Raw genomic sequence first — 20,460 nt, 5'->3', positions numbered from 1 at the left:
AGGATGCATTAGGAATGGCCAAAACGTTTTTCGGGACTTGCAAATGGGGGTCTCTGATTCTTCGCGTAGGGTGAGCAACATGGAATAGGGGCCAAGGGGTATCATTTTTGTTTGTTCATTTGCGTTACGGCATGGCCTTTTCCCAGTTGGGACAGAATCAACCTCTTGATGATGCCATCTTCCTCCGCCTGCTGAGCTCTTCTTGTTCAGCCAAGACCTTGGCTGTTAATGATGCGGCCATTGGATTGTTAATGTTGCTCGTCTTGCTCTCCTTCTTTGCAGCCTTTGCCTCATCCGTAGCCCTCTTCTTCTCAGGCTTGTCGCCGTTGCCATTTTCCTTGGCATCATCCTCTGCCTTGCGCTTCTTTTTGCCGCCAGCTTTCTTGTCTTTCTTCAAGCCGTGTGTAAGCCCTGCAGCGGTCAAATCGTCCATTCTTTGCACCAGTTTCCTGAGGTCGCGCTCCTCGGTTGGCAAGATTGGTACCACGTTCTCGCTCTTGAACTCTTCACTGCACTCTGGACATGCTGACTCTTGGATCTCCTTGATAGCAACCTCGGCAAACACATGCCCGCATGGTACCAGATAGACGGACTTGACTTGTGGGCCCAGCTCCTTGAGAGAGATGGGACAGACCCAGATATCCTTCTTGGTGCCTGGTGGTGTATGCTTGTGGAACTTGAGCTTGACAATATCGCGCAACGACTTGATGCCGGTCGAAGCGAATGTGAGTTCTTGGGATTCGGGATTAGATGGTGGCGACTCGGTGCTGTCGTCGGATGGCATGAGGCCTTGGAGGATGGATTCGTAATTGTATAGGCGACCGCGCCAGTCCGACACAATGTTCTCTTTGTCGAGGGGTTGATTCGACAAAGGATCGTTGCTCCAAGCGTGACCGAGGGACTCGAGAACGTTTGCCTTTAGCTCGCTGACGGTGAGGGCGCGGGCGGATTCCTTGACCAGCTCGCGACGTTTAGGAATGGACCCTCCATCGTTACCCATGGTGAAGGAAGAGTGGTTGAGGGAGGAGGGATTATGGAGTTGAGACGTGTGGGCGAGACTGCGAAAGTCAAAATGGCGAATGCTGCATTTACTTGAATATAGAGCAGAGTGGTCTCGCTGCTTGTGTCTTGCCGTTGGTGTCCTAAGGTACTGGAAATGTTGCGCGAGATGTGATGTTGAATCTTGGGTGGTGTCTTGATCCAAGACTTCGAGTCGCGACGGAAGAAACACCTGGATGCGCATTCCTGAACGATAAGATAAGAAGACGGGGAAACGGAACCGGTGAAGTGGACAGGTCCCATGGCACCTTAGGTACCTACTCAGCATTAGGAATGGGAAGCTACAGGGGTAGCAACCGAGGGAAGGTCAGCCGAGAGACTCCCACCCACCAAAGCCACCACCCATCGCAGGCTGCAGCCGCTGAAGCTTCGGGGCAATTGGTTTAGGAATGGGGGTGCCACGGTGGGGCTGAGACCGGCCGAACAGTGCGGGGTATAGCGGGGCAAGGTCGAATCTGGGCAGCAGTGGCAGCTAAGCACTGCTAAGGTACGCAGTAGAGTGAGCCGGCAGGTACCGTGTGGGAACTGTGCATCAAGGTACCTTCCGTTCTTGCGCCGTTGCTCCCCCATGGTTGACCCTCCATTCCCGTGTCGCACTTTCCGTCACTGCAGACTGCAGACTAACTGCCCTGGCCTGGTCAATTCATCTTTTGAACCTCCCGTCGTCACTTCCATCCCCAAAGACCTCCTTCATCACATACCTTGTTTGTGCAACCCAAGCACTCCCACCTTTTTCTCTTTCACCTCCACCACTTCGTATCGCAACGGACAGTGGGATTTAGTGCAGCTGTCACTTTGACAATCCCCTCTCTGTGTACCATTCCATCGCGCGCGCGACTCCTCATTTGACAATCACCCACTGCGAACAAGCACCAAACGACGAGCGCTGAGCACCACGAACCCCAGAAACCCTCGACCCGATCCGATTCCTCCTATACTCAGTCGATGTTTCTCCCATTCTGATACTCGAACGCTCGGGTGCGCCAGCCAGTGAGCCATGGCGACCCAACAGCAGATCGCCCTCGAGCGACTTGACAATCTTGTCAGGGACTTGAGGTCTCGGTATTTTCCCTTTCCCCCATCTCCAACGCCAAGTCGAAACCGAAATCGATTCGCCTTTTGCGCAGCTTCTAACCAGCTCAAAGATCCTCAGACGAAGTCAGGAAGCGTGCAGCGCTGCAGCTTAGAGAGCTGGTGCTAGTCTGTCATCGAGGTAAGCCTTCCATCCCCCTCTCGGCACCATATCATTTTCGCGACAGCGAGCTGACAGCCCACCTTTGCAGACCTTCCCCTCGATCAATTCAACACCATCTACGGTCAGGTCAACAACAAGATCACCCAGCTCATCTCCCACGGAAATGACTCTTCCGAACGCCTGGGCGGCGTCTACGCCCTCGATGCCCTCGTCGATATTGAAGTTTCCGAGCAATCGACAAAAATGTTTGCTCGCTTCAACCAGAACCTCAAAACCATCCTGCGCGGCAAGGATATCAACCCCATGCAGGCCGCCGCGATCGCTCTGGGAAAAATGTGCCGGCCAGGCGGTTCTATGATAAGCGAGCTGGTCGAGTCCGAAACCCAGATGGCCCTCGAGTGGCTGCAGAGCGAAAGAGTCGAGGAACGCCGATACAGTGCCGCTCTTGTCTTGCGCGAGCTTGCCAGGCAGGCACCTACACTCATGTACAACTATGTCGGCCTGGTCTTGGACCTCATCTGGAACAGCTTGAGAGACAATCGCCACCTCATCCGCGCCACCTCCGCAGAAACCGTCGCCGCATGCTTCCGGATCATTAGAGAGCGAGACCAGGAACTCAAGCAGACGTGGATGGAGAAGGCTTACGCCGAACTTATGCGCGGGCTGCAGCACGGCACCGTCGAGTACATCCACGCCTCTCTTCTTATGTTGAAGGAGCTTCTGGAACAAGGCGGCATGTTCATGCAGGACCACTACCCCGAAGCCTGCGAAATCGTCCTGCGTTACAAGGACCACCGCGACGTCACCATCCGTAAGACCGTCGTCTTACTTATCCCAGACCTCGCGAGCTACTCTCCCGCAGAGTTTGACCGAAGTTACCTCCACAAGTTCATGGTCTACCTCTCTGGTATGCTGAAAAAGGACAAGGAGAGGAACGACGCGTTTCTTGCTATCGGCAACATCGCAAACTCGGTCAAGAGCGCCATCGCCCCGTATCTCGACGGTGTTATGACCCACGTCAGAGAAGGGCTTAGCTTGGCAGCTCGCAAGAGAGGTTCGGTCGACGCAGTCTTTGAGTGCATAAGTCGCCTCGCTGTTGCCGTTGGCCAGACCCTCAGCAAATACATGGAGGCTCTCCTCGACCCAATCTTCGAATGCGACCTGACACCAAAACTGACGCAGGCCCTCGTCGATATGGCTTTCTACATCCCGCCGGCCAAGGATACCATCCAGAACCGATTGCTCGATATGCTCAGCATGGTCCTTTGTGGAGAACCTTTCAAGCCCCTGGGAGCCCCTCACCCAAACACTCTTACAGCTGTGCCCGCTGTTCCCAAGGATTCAAAAGATCCTTTGGCCTACGAGCATCGCAAAGCAGAGGTCAAGCTTGCACTCAACACCCTTGGCAGCTTTGACTTCACGGGACACGTTCTCAATGAGTTTGTCCGTGACGTCGCTGTGAAGTACGTTGAGGATGAAGATCCAGAAACAAGAGAGGCTGCTGCTCTTACTTGCTGCCAGCTTTACGTGCGGGACCCCATTGTCAACCAGACTAGTTATCATGCACTGCAGGTTGTTGGCGATGTGATAGAGCGATTGCTTACTGTGGGCGTATCGGACCCTGAGCCGAATATTAGACGGACAGTCCTTGCTGCCCTCGACGAGCGTTTCGATAGGCATTTGGCCAAGGCAGAGAACATCCGCACCCTGTTCTTTGCCCTCAACGATGAAGTCTTTGCCATCAGAGAGGTTGCAATCTCGATTATTGGTCGTCTTGCCCGATACAATCCGGCATACGTCATCCCCTCTTTGCGCAAGACCCTTATCCAGCTTCTCACCGAGCTTGAGTTCTCTGATGTTGCGAGAAACAAGGAGGAGAGTGCCAAGCTACTCAGCTTGTTGGTTCAAAACGCCCAAGGACTGGTCAAGCCATATGTCGACCCAATGATGTCCGTCCTCTTGCCCAAGGCCAATGACCCCAGCGCTGCTGTGGCTGCGACAATCCTGAGGGCCATTGGCGAGCTTGCCACTGTCGGAGGCGAGGAAGTGTTGCCATACAAGGACAAGCTGATGCCCCTCATCATTGAAGCTCTACAAGATCAGAGCTCAAACAACAAGCGCGAGGCTGCCCTGCATGCTCTCGGCCAGCTGGCCAGCAACTCCGGTTATGTGATTGAGCCTTACCTGGAATACCCGCAGCTCCTGGAGCTACTCCAAGGCATCATTCGAACAGAAGGCCAACGCGGACCTCTTCGACAGGAAACCATCAAGCTGATGGGTATTCTGGGAGCTTTGGACCCCTACAAGTACCAACAAGTAGAGCAGCGTCGGCCGGATGCTCAGAGACGTGTTGAGACCACGCAAATGACGGACATTTCTCTCATGATGACTGGTCTCACTCCATCCAGCAAGGAGTACTTTCCGACAGTTGTCATCAATGCTCTCCTGCAGATCCTCAAGGACAACTCCCTCTCGAGTCATCATGCATCTGTGATCGAGGCGATCATGAACATCTTCCGCACCCTTGGCTTGGAGTGTGTGTCTTTCCTTGATCGGATCATCCCCGCCTTCCTGGGTGTAATTCGTGCCGCAGACAAAACTCGCCTGGATTCGTACTTCAGCCAGCTGGCTACTCTGGTGTCAATCGTCCGACAGCACATTCGCAACTTCTTGCCTGAAATTGTCGAGATCTGTCAGGAATTCTGGAACACCACGACCAACCTACAATCGACCATCATGAGCCTGGTGGAGGCCATCTCTCGTTCCTTGGAGGGCGAGTTCAAGATTTACCTGGCAGGCTTGCTGCCTCTCATGCTTGGCGTGCTGGAGAAAGACACCACCACGCGGCGCACGCCTTCTGAAAAGGTTCTCCACGCCTTTCTTGTCTTCGGATCTAGTGCCGAGGAGTATATGCACTTGATCATTCCTGTTATTGTCAGAACGTTCGAGAAGCAAGGGCAGCCCCCTCCGTTGAGAAAGCAGGCGATTGAGACGATTGGCAAGATTACGTATCAGGTCAACTTGAACGACTACGCCGCAAAGATTATCCATCCCCTCACTCGAATTCTCGGCAGTGGGGATATTGCCCTGCGGATCGCAGCTCTAGACACGCTGTGCGCCTTGATCCAGCAACTCGGCAAAGACTATCTTCACTTCATGGGCACGGTCAACAAGGTTCTCGCCCTGCACCAGATCCAGCACCAGAACTATGACTTGCTTGTCAACAAGCTCCAAAAGGGCGAGGTACTCCCGCAGGATCTCGGCGGCGGTGACCGCTTTGTCGACCGGGTCGATGATCAGGCAGCCTTTGCGGATCTGGGTGCGAAGAAGTTAGAGATGAATGCCATTCATCTCAAGCAGGCGTGGGATACGAAGGGCAAGTCAACCAAGGAGGATTGGCAGGAATGGCTTCGTAGATTCTCCACGACCTTGCTCACCGAATCACCCAACCACGCGCTCCGTGCGTGTGCCGCCCTCGCTAGCTCATACCTTCCGCTGGCCCGCGAGCTATTCAACTCCGCCTTCGTGTCTTGCTGGAGCGAGCTTTACGAACAATTCCAAGACGAGCTGATTCAAAATATCGAGAGCGCCATCAAGTCGGAGAACGTACCCCCTGATCTGCTCGGCCTCCTGCTCAACCTCGCCGAGTTTATGGAACACGACGACAAGGCCCTGCCCATCGACATCAGAGTTCTCGGTCGAGAGGCTGCTCGTTGCCACGCTTACGCCAAGGCGCTTCACTACAAGGAGTTGGAGTTCTTGCAGGACCAGAGCAGCGGTGCGGTTGAAGCTCTTATTGTGATCAACAACCAACTCCAGCAGTCTGACGCAGCCATCGGTATCCTCCGTAAAGCACAACTTTACAAAGAGGGGATTCAACTTAGAGAGACGTGGTTCGAAAAGCTGGAGAGATGGGAGGAAGCTCTTGCTTTCTACTCGAAGCGCGAGTCGGAAGTTCCGGAAGATAAGCCCGTTCCTGTCGAGATTATCATGGGTAAAATGCGGTGCTTACACGCTCTCGGCGAGTGGGAAGCTCTTGCTGGTATTGCAGGCACAACCTGGGCCAACTCGTCGCCCGACGTACAGCGCCTCATTGCGCCGCTCGCAACAGCCGCCGCATGGGGCCTCAGCAAGTGGGATTCTATGGACAACTACTTGCAATCCATGAAGCGGTACTCTACTGATCGTTCCTTCTTTGGCGCTATTCTCGCCCTGCACCGCAATCAGTTTAGGGAAGCTGTCAATTGCGTGCAGCAAGCTCGAGAGGGACTTGATACCGAGCTCAGTGCGTTGGTTAGTGAGTCGTACAATCGCGCGTATCAGGTTGTCGTCAGAGTCCAAATGCTGGCCGAGCTAGAAGAGCTCATCGTCTACAAGCAGACAGACGACAAAAAGAAGGCGACAATGCGGCGCACCTGGGAGACGAGACTCAAGGGATGCCAGCGCAACGTGGAGGTTTGGCAGAGAATGCTGCGCCTTCGCAATCTGGTCATTACGCCCACGGAGAACATGCACATGTGGATCAAGTTTGCCAACCTTTGCCGCAAGTCTGGTCGCATGGGCCTGGCCGAAAAGTCTCTGAAGTCAATCATTGGTGTCGAGGCTCCGCTGGAGACCTTGATCCCTTACTGGAACGAGAGACAGCAGCCGAACGCCGCCATGCCGCGAAACATCCCATCGCAGGTCATCTATGCTATGCTCAAGTACGAGTGGGAAGTCGGTCAGCAGCCCGCGTTCCGTACCTCTGGCATTGCTGAGCGCACTTTGTACTGCCTGCGCAAGTTTACAAACGACTCGGCGCACCGCTACGAGGCGACTAAGGCGCATCTCACGGCACAGGCTCCCAATGGAATGGACTTGTCGAGTGACTACGGATTCCCGCACCAGATCGACCCCAGTCTGATGAATCCTCAGACTCAAAAGGCACTCTACGACCAGACCGTTCTGTTGGCCAAGTGCTACCTGCGCCAGGGTGAATGGCTCATCGACCTGAACAAGGAGAACTGGCAGTACGAGCACGTCCAGGATATCTTGACCTCGTACTCGCAGGCTACCAAGTACAACCCGCGCTGGTACAAGGCTTGGCACGCTTGGGCTCTGGCCAACTTTGAGATTGTCCAGGCCTTGTCTACTCGTGGTGAGAGAACTGATCACATGGTTGTTGAGCATGTGGTTCCGGCTGTCAGAGGCTTCTTCAAGTCAATCGCGCTGTCTGCGGGAAGCTCTCTGCAGGACACACTCCGCCTTCTGACACTGTGGTTCACGCATGGTGCCAGTGCCGATGTTAATGCCGCCGTCACTGAAGGTTTCACCAATGTCAGCGTCGACACCTGGCTGGAAGTCATTCCCCAGCTCATCGCTCGAATCAACCAGCCGACGCGCCGTGTTCAGCAGTCGATTCATAGCCTCCTCGCAGATGTTGGTAGGGCTCATCCGCAGGCGCTGGTCTACCCGCTGACGGTAGCGATGAAATCTTCGCAAAACACCCGCCGTTCGAGGTCTGCTGCTCAGATTATGGATAGTATGCGTCAACACAGCGCCAACCTCGTTTCCCAAGCCGACATTGTCAGCCACGAGCTTATCAGGGTCGCGGTTCTTTGGCATGAACAATGGCACGAGGGTCTCGAGGAGGCATCGCGACTGTACTTTGGTGATCATAACATCGAAGGCATGTTTGCCACTCTCGAGCCTCTTCATGATCAACTCGAGCGCGGTCCAGAGACTCTTCGCGAGATCTCCTTTACGCAAGCCTTTGGCAGAGATCTCACCGAGGCTCGCGAGTGGTGCCGTCAGTACGAGGCCAGCAGAGACGTCAATGATCTCAATCAGGCTTGGGATCTCTACTATCAAGTATTCCGGCGCATCTCACGACAGTTGCCCCAGCTCACTACGCTTGAGCTACCTTACTGCTCGCCCAAGCTACTGGCCGCCAAGGATCTTGATCTCGCTGTGCCTGGAACTTACCGCAGTGGTCAACCCATTGTCCGCATCATGGAGTTTGAGGGTACCTTTACTGTTATTAATAGTAAGCAGAGGCCTCGCAAGCTCAACATTAGCGGCAGCGATGGTGTTTCATACGCCTTTTTGCTCAAGGGCCACGAGGATATTCGCCAAGACGAACGAGTTATGCAGTTGTTCGGTTTGTGCAATACCTTGTTGGCGAACGATTCTGAATGTTACAAGCGTCACTTGAACATCCAACGATACCCGGCTATCCCGTTGTCACAAAACTCGGGTCTGCTGGGTTGGGTGCCCAACAGTGACACTCTTCACGTGCTAATAAGGGAATACCGTGAAAGCAGGAAGATTCTCCTTAATATCGAGCATCGCATCATGCTCCAGATGGCTCCCGACTACGACAACCTCACTCTCATGCAGAAGGTTGAAGTGTTCGGCTATGCACTGGACAATACTACTGGCCAGGATCTCTATCGGGTATTGTGGCTTAAGAGTAAGAGTTCAGAAGCATGGCTGGAGCGCCGCACCAATTACACACGCTCTTTGGGCGTCATGTCGATGGTTGGATACATTCTCGGTCTTGGTGACCGTCATCCGTCTAACCTCATGCTCGACCGCGTAACAGGCAAGATCATCCACATCGACTTTGGCGACTGCTTCGAAGTGGCTATGAAACGCGAGAAGTACCCAGAGCGTGTGCCGTTCCGACTGACCCGCATGCTCACCTACGCCATGGAAGTCAGCAACATCGAGGGAAGCTTCCGTATCACCTGCGAGCATGTCATGAGAGTCTTGCGAGACAACAAGGACAGCGTGATGGCTGTCTTGGAAGCGGTATGTTTCTTCTCCCAGTCCATGTCTTGAATCCTCCAAGCTAATCGCCTCGCAGTTCATTCACGATCCTCTCCTGACCTGGCGCCTTACTAATGCTGCCAGTCCGGCGGGACCCAACTTCCGATCTGAACGCGAGACTTCGCTTGCTGGCCCGCAAGCTGCCAGAGCACGCCGCCCCTCTGTTCTCGACGCAGACGTGGCGCCGTCGGAGCTGCTTGCCACAGGAGATCCCGGTATGCCCGGGGGCCCTGTCGCGCGCTCCCGGTCAAGAACAAACTCATCAATGGCACACGAGGGCAGTGTTGTTAATGGCAACAACGGACCGGACCCCACCGAAATCCAGAATGCTCGGGCCGTCGAGGTGCTCGATCGCGTCTCTCAGAAGTTGACTGGCAAGGACTTCAAGCCGAACGAGGAGCTTGATGTAATAAACCAGGTCAATAAGCTCATCACGGAGGCGACAAAGTTGGAGAATCTCTGCCAGCACTACATAGGATGGTGCAGCTTCTGGTAATCCCGATGTTGTTTCAGGTTTGGGTGAGGGATTGAGAGCACCCATGGTTCTCAAAGGGCTTTCATGTGGATACGAACTCGGTGGGTTCGTGGGAAGGGTTACGCTTATGTGAGCGCTCGCGGCGGTGTTTGCGGTATTTCTCTTCAGTGTGTTTTTAACTCTTCTGGCATGTTGCCAGGCGTTTTCGTTTTCGTTGGTTTTGTTAGTGTATACTAGGTCAAGGGTCAAGGGCTTTAGCAGTACATTCTGGACTTTGCAGACGGCCTCTTTTGTTTCTCGAGGTATCATGGCATGGCGTCGTGGTAGACAGAAAATCAATCAATGGGTAATTTCAAAGGGAAGAGTTGCATCTAAGTGGTGTCTAAGGTATGTATGTCCAGGTAAAACCAATCAAACGCTGGTCACGGCAATGCATTCTCGTCTTTGAGATGACGCTCTTAACTCATTGGTGACCTCTTGGCCTACGCCTTTTTCAGGGTGACGCCGAACGGTCGCGGCGAAATGCTCTCGGCCGACCCATCCTCGGCAATGGTGATGGAGAAGTCGTCCAAAGCGAGGTAGTTGTAGGTCTTGCGATCGATCAAGCCCCATGTCTGACAGTCGCCGTCGGGGTATACAAGTTTGTCACCAACGTCCGGCTCGTCGTGGTTCTTGTACACGGCACGCCATGACCACTGGTCGCCCTCTCTGATGTTGGTGGGGTAGACCCTGCCGCTGACGTTGAAAGCCTGAATCTTGGAGCCGACGCCGTAGCTGGGGATGTGAGAGAGCACGTCGAAGCCGCGTACGGTGTAGTTTGTCAGAGACAAGCCTGGGCCGTCGTCGATGGACAGTATTAGCGTCGAGTTTGATTTCTCGTCGATGTACTCTCCCGCAAAGACTGCGGCCGCATGCTCCTTGTTCGCTTTCTCTAGGGCCGGAATGAGGGCTTGGATGACGGGGGAGATGACTTGAGAGGGGAACTGGAAGGTGCCTGCGGCTTCGGCACCGGCGGTGAGGATGGAGATGACGAGGTCGTGGTCGGGGATGAGGAGGAGGACATTGGTGTATAGGCCGAGGTCGCCGGACTTGGTGTAGATGCTGACGGGGACGCCTGAGTCGAGAAGAGTGGAAGTGGTCCAGATCTCCCAGGGTGCGCCGATGGAATAGCCGCGGGAGGAGGTGAAGGCGCGTGGCTTCAACCAGGAACCTGTGTCGATGCCGACCTTGTCGGAGAGAATCGCGGTTCCGAAGGTAAGCATGTCGCGGGTGTTTGTGTAGATGCCGCCGGCAGCAGCATATGCGCCGAGGTCGCCGCCCCAGGTGGGTTCCTGGAAGGGAATGAAGCCTGAGCCCTTTGCCGGTGTGGCGATGGAAGTCTTGGTCAGGCCGAGAGGCTTAAGGATGGTGTCGGTGAGGATGGTTTCATAGGTTTGGTTGGACGCCGCTTCGACTGCGAGGGCGAGGAGGGCGATGCCGATGTTGGAGTAGACGGGGGTGGTGTGTGGGCGGAAGACGAGGGGTTTCTCATTGAGGCCGTGGAGAAGGTCTGTACGCTGTCAGAGGTCCGCCATGGGATTGTATAGATGGGAAATATGGCTTACCTTTTCTTGAGCAGGGCTTGGTGCCGAGGAGACCGGAGCAAGTCGGCTTGGTGTCGTTGGACACAGGGGGAAGACCCATCGATGCCCAGGCGCCGGGGAAGACGGCGAGGTCAGTGGCGACTTGACACTTTTAGTATTGAAAAGTTGAGGAAGATTGACGAGGAGTAAACCTACTGTCGCCGCCCAGTCCGGAGACATGAGAAGCCAAGTCTTCAATAGTGATGTTGTCCCACGGGATGAAGTTGAGCTGGCCTTCATTCTTCACGGCATCGGTCTTGAGTTGCGGCAGGTACTTGGTTACGGAATCGGTCCCCTTGATTTGCGAGTTTTTCAGAGCGGTGAGGGTTGTGAAGACCTTGGTAATGCTTCCTCCACGGTATACGGTGTCGATATCGACCTTTGCAACACTGCGGTTATCTGCGACGGGAGGTGTGTAGTGCCAATCGAAGAGGGGCGCATCTTCGTGTATGGACTTGACGCCAATGGAGATTGCAGTGAAGTTCAGAACGGAGGTGAAGTTGACGAGGCCTTCTTGGATTTGGAGGATGGTTTCCTGTACTATTGTCGAGTTGCTTGGTGTTTTGGTGGAGGGTAACGTCGGCCCTAATGGCGGGCAGGGATTGGCTTGGGAGGCAGTGATTAAAGAGATTGCCGCGAGGGCAAGGAGTGAGGTTTTGAGCACCATCTCGAGAGATGCTCAATCACGGATGGTGAGTGGGAAACGATACACTAGTAAGATTCGTGAACTTGAGTTGTCTCGTTGAGAGGAAGCCCTTCTCGAAGTCGTCGCCCATCCAGACTCAATTATATCGTTTTTTACAAGACTGAGATTCCTAATACGTTTGTACGAATGTTTCGCCCTGCGACGCCCTGCGAGTCTCTAGGCAGAAGCTATTCCTGGGTCTTAGACTATGATGAAGACTAAGCCACGACGATGCGCGACATAAAGCTACAGCAAGCAACGTTGAGCCCTCAAAAGCTCGGGACAGAGCCTTTCAAAGTCCGGCATCGCCAATCACGGCTCGTCTGACAGACGATCAACAGCCATAGCGTCCGGTTGGATGAGCAGGATAGACGCTATACTAGCGGGGAGGAGGTGGCAGCTTATATGGCATGGTTTTGGTCAAATTAAGGTTATTTCTAGGGACATTGGCCTTTGTTGCCTGTGCTCAGCCACCGACCTATGGCCTTCCAATCGATGACCCCTGTGACAAGTGTACCTATGTGGGAGAGAGGAAGAGCTGGGATGACGGGGGAATTGGGACGCGGCAACAAGGCCGTAGGTCCGTAGGGCGACGCAAAGACCGGGAACGGATTGAAAAGAGACCCGTTCATCTGGGTCTAGCGTACCGTGTGGGCTGAAGAATGGGTGCGGCGTCAAGGCAGCAAGGAACAGAGCCACTGAGCCAGTGAGACGGTAGGTTGGTCGGTATTTGCCGGTGACTGTATGATGCAATGACAGGGGTTGAGGCTCTTTTTGTACGGTACATTATCTAGAATCACGGATACGGATACCTTGGTTGGCGTTGATAGCAGAGGATGAGTACACGTGTAAAAGAAGAAACAGGGCCGTAGGCAACGGGATCAACGGGCGCCCCCGTATCCGCACCGCTGAACCGCTGAACCGAGTGGGATCCTGCGGGGGCCGGCTCGGGGCCCCACTACAGCTCAGCGATTGGTCCGCTCGGGACGGTAGTCCGAGATCTGTGACGAATCAGAGACGCGTAGACCCGTGACTTGGCCCCGTTAAAATGGGTAATGTGCCGTTGGGGCCCGTGAGCCTTGGTTCTCCCAGCAGAAGAAGGTGCGCCCTGTGTGGCCCGCTGAGCTGCTCCTTCCCCTGCACGAATACGGCGCATTACAACCTGGAAGGTGCAGTCTGCAGTCTGGAATTCTAGGCTGAGCCGCTTCCTTCCACTTGTTCCACAACCCGAGTCGCCCAAATGCAGTGCAATCAGACAACCACACACACACACACACACAACTTCACCTCTTCTGGCGCATCTCACCACGATGGGACATGGGCCTGCAGCTGGGGCAGTGACAGGGCTGACATCTGAAAGGCCACTAGCCAAACTATCCTTGGATTACCTCCTACGGATACAGACTACGTTACCTTTCCCAGTGCCCGACCTACCTTGACCACCTCGCCTTGTCGACCCTCGATTTGTATCCGCTATTATCCCCATGTCGCGACCGTCACCATAACTCCAGGCAGAGACATTCTCTGAGCTCTCGTTCGACAACTCCTGGGAATCCAACGGAATCGTCTCTACAAATTGAGAAGCTTGGCTCAACAGAGTACCGTGTCCGCTCCGTATCTATCTCACCTGCTACCTTGTTACACCTCGGCTTGGGCGGGAATCTCGCTTCCATCACCTCAAATCGCCAGGGAGTGGATTTTTCACGGTTAAGGGTTCCGCTCCTCACTGATTGCTGTAGACCTAGCTTGTTGCAAGGGGGTCACCGTCATCAATTGATGCCAAAGACTGCTCCGTGCAGAACGATATACAAAGGTCGCAGGTTTCACTACAATACACTAAATGGCACCTTGGCCGTGATTGCTAGACTCGGACTTGACACCTCGGATCCATAGAGACAGAACACCACAGACCAACAACAGAACAACGACACCAAAGTCCCAACGCCGCTCCATCAGGAACCAGCCGTGCCAGCCCAGAGTCCAGGAACATACAGTACTGTCCACTCTACCTCTGTCCCTGCAGACCTACGGGAGCTCGGCATCATGAGCACGCCAGACGACCCGCAAATCAAAGACCCAGCAACCACGCCGCCGGCGTCATTGCAGGTCCCCTCAGGCCGGAAGGGCACCAAGAAAGTTCGGACTGGATGTGTGACCTGCAAGTTGAGTCCGAGCCTCCCTATCAATCCCATCACTACATCTGCCATCCCATCTCCAGCCTATGTTCATCTTACACTCATCTAACTTCTCTCCACCTTTCTTGCTAACCCCTCGTCCAAACACCTAGGATTCGAAAAGTCAAATGCGACGAGACGAAACCCGCATGCCTTCGCTGCACCAAGACAGGCCGGAAATGTGACGGCTATTTACCCTCGTCGAAGCCGGGGAGCAGCAATGATGGCAGTCCCGGTTCCGACGATAGCATTTCTCGCTTGAGCCCAGCAGTCTCAGCCTTTGCCGACTGGGCCGGCGGCTCTAGAGAGCAGCGTGCGTTTGACTTCTATCGCAACTTTTCCGCCCCATCCATATTTAGCGACGGAGTCGCCTCGACTCTGTGGAAGAAATTGGTACCGCACTTTTGTCACGCCGAGCCCGCCATTCGCCATGCCGTCCTCGCTATCAGCAGCCTCCATGAAACACTCACACTACCCTCAACTTCGGATCCAATTACTGAAGAAGCGAATAGCCCTCGTATGCTTACCAACACTTTTGCAGCGGAGCAATATGGCAAGGCCTTGAAGTGCCTTCAGGAGTGGAAACCGACAGCATCATCGCCGGCCACCGTCCCGCTCTTGGCATGCTTGCTGTTCATATGCATCGAATTTATGCTTGGCGACGAGGGCGCATCCCAAGTACATATCAACCAAGGCCGCACCATTCTGTCGCAACTTGAGCCCTCTGCCGATGTGGATGTGATTAAGAAGCATTTCGTGCCCATCTATAGTCGACTTGGCCTCGCATCCTTCCTCTTTGGGAGCTTCCCCGCCGCCATACCCGCCACCCTTAAATCGAGTACGGCAACGAGTCTATACTTTGCATCTGTCGACGAGGCCGAAGTGTCATTATACGAACTCATCGATGACGGCTTGAGGTTCACGACACAGGCCAAGAGAGCCGTGTATTCCTGCCAGCCAGACGATCCGACCTTGCTGGACCTGGCCCATGAACAAGACGACTTTCTCGCACGGTTGTCACGATGGCACATTGCATTTGTCGTGGTCTCAGCCACCGGTATTGACGACAACCTGAGCAAACGAAAGTTGTGCATGGTTTATTACCACGCAGCCAAGATTGCGATCAGTACGGCCATGGACCCCAAGGAGATTGCTTTCGATACGCACACCACAGCCTTTGCGTCCATTGTCAGCAGTTCGGCAGAATTTGTACAAGCCACACGCAAGACGGTTCGTGACCCGTCGGAAGCCGCCAAGTCGATGCCCAAATTTGTTTTCGACACCGAGGTAATCCCGCCGCTTTACTACGTGAGCATCAAATGTCGACACCCGATGCTGCGGCGAGCGGCCGTGAATCTCCTCAAGCAAGACGCTGTGACGAATCGGAGGGAGAACCTATGGGATGCCCAGATGCTGGCTGAGATCGGCAAGCGCTGCATAAATATCGAAGAGGAGGCGGCGCGTTACCGCGAGGAGGCGTTTGACATCACAGCTGGTTGGGATACTGCGTCTTGGGAGGGTTCCGATGGCGTGCCGGCCGGCCTCTTCCCGGCGGAGATGGAATCCGGGATGGAGTGTGACTACCCCGTTCCTCGATTCCAATACCCGCAGATCCCCAAAGCAACAAACTCGCAACAAAATGAGGAGTATGAGAGAACGCGGATTCTTGTCAATGATCTGATGCTGGATAGCCATTTGACGCCCAGGTCTGTGTCTACGGGATCAACGCCATCATCCGGGAGCATTGGTAATTTTGGCGCCTACCAGCTCGAGCCGCCCTTTGGCCTTCCGGAGCATGCGAGGATCAAGAACGCTCTGATTGACAATGAGCAAAGGCGAGGTAGCTGGGTGACCATATTTATGGATCCTGAAGAGGCTGGGGCGGCGAACTGGAAGGTTACCAAAGAGTTCATATCAAGGTGAAGCTTAACCTTACTTGCTTTGATGAGCGACTTCAATAGCCCGGTGAATAGTTGTTCAATCTGTCTTTTTTGAATTGAGCAGCGTGTCGAGGATAGCGTGCAAATGATCGAGAGCTGAGTAAACACACCGTTGAGTAGATCAATGGCAATAAAGATAATGATTGACTGCGTATTGAAAGGGTGGGCAACACAATTGCCGAGTGTCAACAGAACTTGAACCTTGGCTCCATGCCTCTGTTCGCCTTTAGCTGTGCCTGGACATGGTGCAGTATTTGTAACTTCTTCCATAGGAATGAGGGTCGGCGCCCTCTTGATATGCCCCGATACACGATTGATACTTTGTTGGTGGCCATTGATCTATTCGCTGAGCCGGTTATCCAAGCCGCCTACAGATCCTTTAATGCAACTTCTTGAAGTAAACCAATGTCAAATCGGCCTCTTCCTCTTGGCAGACGAGATCCCGATGCCTAAATATGAATTTGCGCTGGTGCCGTACGCAACCATGACAGAGAATCTAAAGCTCCAGTCAACCGTGGACCATTGCGGAGGTCTTTCCCCCAAAACGCGTCGCCGCCCCTTGTCCCATGAGATCTGAACAGTTTCCATACATCCAGAAGCTCGCCAATCTGGTCTAGAGTTACACATACCACTCGCCGTTCATGTCGTAACAGCTGAGAGCGCCGTCCCGACTGACCCAGATCCCTTGAGCTGCAACGCTAGTCAGCAAGGCAATGATTGAAATCATCATACTCTTGAATACCCACAGAGATTGATGGACGGCGACTTGTATCCCTCTAGCCAAAATATACGTGGCTTGCACTCCTCGCACCTCAGGCCGACATATGAATCTGCAGACTTCTGGAAGACGCCGCATTCATTGCACCTGAAACCGCCTCTATGAAAAGTACTGTTGTCAGCCAAAGTTCATCAACTACAACATGACCATCTACAACTTTCCTTTGGAAAGCATTCTGACCTCAAAGAGAATCATACCTCGGTGTCCACTCCAGGTTGCCGTCCCAGTTGGCGATGCACTTCTTGAGATCGAGCTTGGTGTAAACGTAGTTGCCTTTCTTGTTTTTACATTGAGCAACGAGGTAGAGCGGGTCTTTTTCTTCCTTCTCTATGAAACTGAAGTTGGTGCATATGTTTTCCATGCAATCAGACTCAAGGGGGCATTTTCGGTCCAAGGTGGCAGCACGAGTTGCTAGAGCGGTAAGGTGGGTTGCGAAAAGGTGGATGGAAAGGAGGGCGGCGAGGATGGATGACTTCATGATGGCAGATTTTGCGACGAGTTTACTCGGCTTAGTTACTAATGAATTTGAGTTAAAAGACTGAAGGTGGTGGAAAGATTCTTTGGGAGAAGACGTTCTCGAACCCTTTATGAATCTCATGGCGATGCATGTCGAGCACACTGAGTTGAAGCCAAGAGGCTTCATGACCACGTCGTTGCACCAAAGCACGAGGGATATCGCAAGTACAACCCTAGGCTCGGATAAGTTTGTTGATATTGATGTTTGGTTACAAACTGTGTTGTTGCAGTACTACTTCTCTGAAAGGAGGTCTGTTCTCTGGGGGAAGCTTTGCCCGCTTTGGACTACCCCTACATGCGCCCAAAGGGAAACCGATATCCCTATGGAGGTAGGAACTTGTCCCACGCGTAACCACATCCTATTATTGCAGACTCGATTTCGTGGTTTCCGCACTAGCTGTACCATTATCTCATGTGAGACTGAATGTTTTCAGCTTGACATCGAATGATCTGCACTTCGTATTACTCTCACTTTCTATCTCTTTGCGACATGTACTGGCATGTTTGAGACCACAAACATGGGATTTCCCTCGCAAACAGCAGGTACCAAATTATATGCGTGGGATTTGATTGCAAGATAATGTATCTGCCCCTTAAGCTAATATATGGGCACTCAAACTCAATTTGCGGTTCCGAAAGGGGATGTTGAGAATGAGTGCCATGACGAAAGTGCCCAACATCAAAAGAAACGCAACCATTGCATGCAGTCAATAATACTTCATCATCTCAGCCGAGTTTCAGCTTGTTTTTCTATCAATTTCCAAAGCATCAAGGGTATGCCCTCTTGGTTCGTACCTTGGTCTATTGGTCCCATGAAATGACGGCGACGTGCGGGCCTGAGTCACTCGGTCACCGGCATGGTGGAATATGGCCCTTGATATCTCTTCCAGCGATATAGCTTCCAACGCCGGTCGTATTATCATGACCAAGTATGATCGTCAAGTGCTTCATCAACAGATACAGCTGCAGTAACTGCGCCACGTTTCCCCGCGGGTTGCGTGAAGACCTCCATGGGATGTGGGGTATCCCAATCGGGCAACTTAATGCGGCACATGGATCGCAGTCCAAAGTCTGACCAGCCAAGAGATTGTGCCTATAACATTACTCGATCGGGCCAAATGAGCGAGTATATGGTCACATTGCCCCTTGACTTTATATGGTCGAGAAGGCATTCGCGCACCCAACTGCGAGATAGCTTCGTATAATAGTGGGTTCATTACGAGAATTGTCCAAGGCGCACTGCCGATTGCTGCAACAGCGATGGAACATCGTCATTAATTATCTGACTGAACGTTGGAACTCATGCAAGACCTAGCCTAAGAGTTCGAAATATAAATTGAACGAGTCTTGACCGTGAGAGTGTCTATATTCTCGATTCCTTTCCTGAGCAGTTTCACTTTTCGAATACAGCGCGCTCAAAGACTGGCACATCATTCTTCAACTTTGTAGTGCCTCCCTCAAGCTTTATGTTCGAAATGAGACTCATCATACCCATAATTCTTTCCTTGGCTTCAACGGTTCTTGGGCAAGACCCTGGCTTGCCGGTTGCCAATCCCACCATATCCTACTGGCAACTTCCCCCTTTGGAGGGAGTTGCGGATCATCAGTCCGAACACCTACCGACGGATGTGGATGTTGTTGTTATAGGCTCGGGCATGTCGGGAACTAGCATCGCTTGGCATCTACTCAAGGAGAATGACAGCTCAACACCGCTGAGGGTAGCCATCATCGAAGCTCGGCAAGCTTGCTCTGGTGCTACAGGAAGAAATGGAGGTCACATCAGACCGTCTTCCTATGCCGAGTATGCTGGCGCCAAGACGGCAGTATCACAGTCAGAAGCCGCCAAGATCACCAGGCTGCGCTCCGCCCATGTGGACGCGCTGATATCAGCAGCCAACTCTCTTCCTAAAGAGGGTAGACTCGCTGCAGAAGCTCGTGTTGTGGACAGCATCGACGCCTTCTTCGATCAAGAGAGATGGGAGACAGCTGTCGAACAGGTCAAGACCCTCAAGGATGAAGTTCCAGATGTTGGAGCTGAATGGTCCATCTTTGAAGGTGAAGAAGCTCGCAATGTAAGTCATCATAGTCCACCAAGTTTGGTATAGAGGCTCACAGAATGGTTAGATTTCGCTTCTCACTGAGACCGTTGGGATTCTTACCGGGACCACCAAGATGGCTGGTGCAATTTGGCCATACCGCTTCATCACGAATGCGCTGAAATCACTTCTGAGCACCTACCCTAACTTCACTTTGGACACCAACACAGTTGCGTTGAACATTTCTGCCATCACCGAGTCGGCCAGTCCCTCAGACTATGAGGTTCACACTTCCAGAGGAAGCATCAGAACCAAACACGTCGTTTATGCGACCAACGCTTGGACACCACACTTCGTTCCCGGCTTACAAGGCGCCATTCGCGGAGGTCGCTTGCATATGAGTGCCCAGCTTGGAGGCAACGGCTTGCCCAAAGCCGGAGAGTGGCCATCGTATACCGGCAATGGAAGTTTGGCTGGAGGACGTGCCTGGTCACTGTATCGAAATGGCTTGGATTACATTGTCCAGATGCCTCGGAATGGAGAGTTCATGTTCGGCGCAGATGTTGACGGAGATGACGCCAATGTCGACACCTACGACGACAGCCGGGCTCCCCTTCACCTTTCTGCCTCATATCTCAACGGAGCTCTACCAAATCACTTCGGTTACGACACTTGGGGTTCTGAGAGAACTGATTTTCCACAATCTTTGGATCCCAGTGTCTGGAATGGTCGTACGAAGCGCGTCTGGGTTGGCATCGAAGGAAGCTCAGTGGACTCCAGACCATTTGTAGGCCGTATCCCTCAGTCCGCTACAGGCCGATCTGTAAAAGCTACTTCGACTGGGAGTGAGTGGGTGTCTGCGTCTTTTGACGGCGAAGGGATGTGCTTTGCTTGGCTCTGTGGTCGTGCACTCAGTCGAATGATAGCGAAGACCGGCTCTGGAGCGAATGCCAGCAACGGCAGTTCAACCATCCCAGAATGGTTTCCAGAGTCTTTCTTGGTTACCGAAGAGCGTTTGGAAAAGAAGAATGTTACCAAGAGACAAGTACGTCAGTGGACGCACCCACGCATGGCCAAGGTTTTGCACTGGGAGTAGAGTAGCCTTGACTTGGAATGGGGGTGCTGTGATTTATCAAACACGGTCTTGGATGTCTCTCTACACACCGAGTA

General features: G+C 53.3%; 7 protein-coding genes across 7 annotated transcripts; 4 read left to right on the top strand and 3 right to left on the bottom strand.

Moving 5' to 3' along the window:
- Positions 1-157: 157 nt before the first annotated feature.
- Positions 158-1,000, bottom strand: CLUP02_17182 (uncharacterized protein; the record flags this gene model as incomplete). Its single annotated transcript, XM_049296096.1, has 1 exon — positions 158-1,000. One exon carries the CDS (start codon positions 998-1,000, stop codon positions 158-160), a length of 843 nt encoding a protein of 280 aa, XP_049153243.1.
- Positions 1,001-2,056: 1,056 nt separating this feature from the next.
- CLUP02_17181 (FAT domain-containing protein) lies at positions 2,057-9,560 on the top strand (the record flags this gene model as incomplete). The annotated part of the gene is made up of 4 exons (XM_049296095.1): positions 2,057-2,121; positions 2,205-2,272; positions 2,343-9,046; positions 9,102-9,560. 4 exons carry the CDS (start codon positions 2,057-2,059, stop codon positions 9,558-9,560), a joined length of 7,296 nt encoding a protein of 2,431 aa, XP_049153242.1.
- A 461-nt stretch (positions 9,561-10,021) lies between these two features.
- On the bottom strand, positions 10,022-11,828 carry CLUP02_17180 (beta-lactamase; the record flags this gene model as incomplete). The annotated part of the gene is made up of 3 exons (XM_049296094.1): positions 10,022-11,088; positions 11,144-11,263; positions 11,318-11,828. 3 exons carry the CDS (start codon positions 11,826-11,828, stop codon positions 10,022-10,024), a joined length of 1,698 nt encoding a protein of 565 aa, XP_049153241.1.
- Positions 11,829-12,256: 428 nt separating this feature from the next.
- On the top strand, positions 12,257-12,505 carry CLUP02_17179 (uncharacterized protein; the record flags this gene model as incomplete). The annotated part of the gene is made up of 1 exon (XM_049296093.1): positions 12,257-12,505. One exon carries the CDS (start codon positions 12,257-12,259, stop codon positions 12,503-12,505), a length of 249 nt encoding a protein of 82 aa, XP_049153240.1.
- Positions 12,506-13,739: 1,234 nt separating this feature from the next.
- Positions 13,740-15,943, top strand: CLUP02_17178 (C6 zinc finger protein; the record flags this gene model as incomplete). Its single annotated transcript, XM_049296092.1, has 2 exons — positions 13,740-14,008; positions 14,134-15,943. Coding segments are annotated over 2 exons (2,079 nt in total), but the record flags the coding sequence as incomplete, so codon positions are not given.
- A 636-nt stretch (positions 15,944-16,579) lies between these two features.
- On the bottom strand, positions 16,580-17,216 carry CLUP02_17177 (uncharacterized protein; the record flags this gene model as incomplete). Its single annotated transcript, XM_049296091.1, has 3 exons — positions 16,580-16,650; positions 16,707-16,837; positions 16,936-17,216. The coding sequence occupies 3 exons, from the start codon at positions 17,214-17,216 to the stop codon at positions 16,580-16,582; spliced, it is 483 nt and encodes a 160-aa protein (XP_049153238.1).
- Positions 17,217-18,621: 1,405 nt separating this feature from the next.
- CLUP02_17176 (uncharacterized protein) lies at positions 18,622-20,386 on the top strand (the record flags this gene model as incomplete). Its single annotated transcript, XM_049296090.1, has 2 exons — positions 18,622-19,326; positions 19,379-20,386. Coding segments are annotated over 2 exons (1,713 nt in total), but the record flags the coding sequence as incomplete, so codon positions are not given.
- Positions 20,387-20,460: the final 74 nt, after the last annotated feature.

Source organism: Colletotrichum lupini, chromosome 9, assembly GCF_023278565.1.
Source record: "Colletotrichum lupini chromosome 9, complete sequence".
NCBI lineage: Eukaryota > Fungi > Ascomycota > Sordariomycetes > Glomerellales > Glomerellaceae > Colletotrichum > Colletotrichum lupini.
This window is presented reverse-complemented; position numbering and strand designations above follow the sequence as displayed.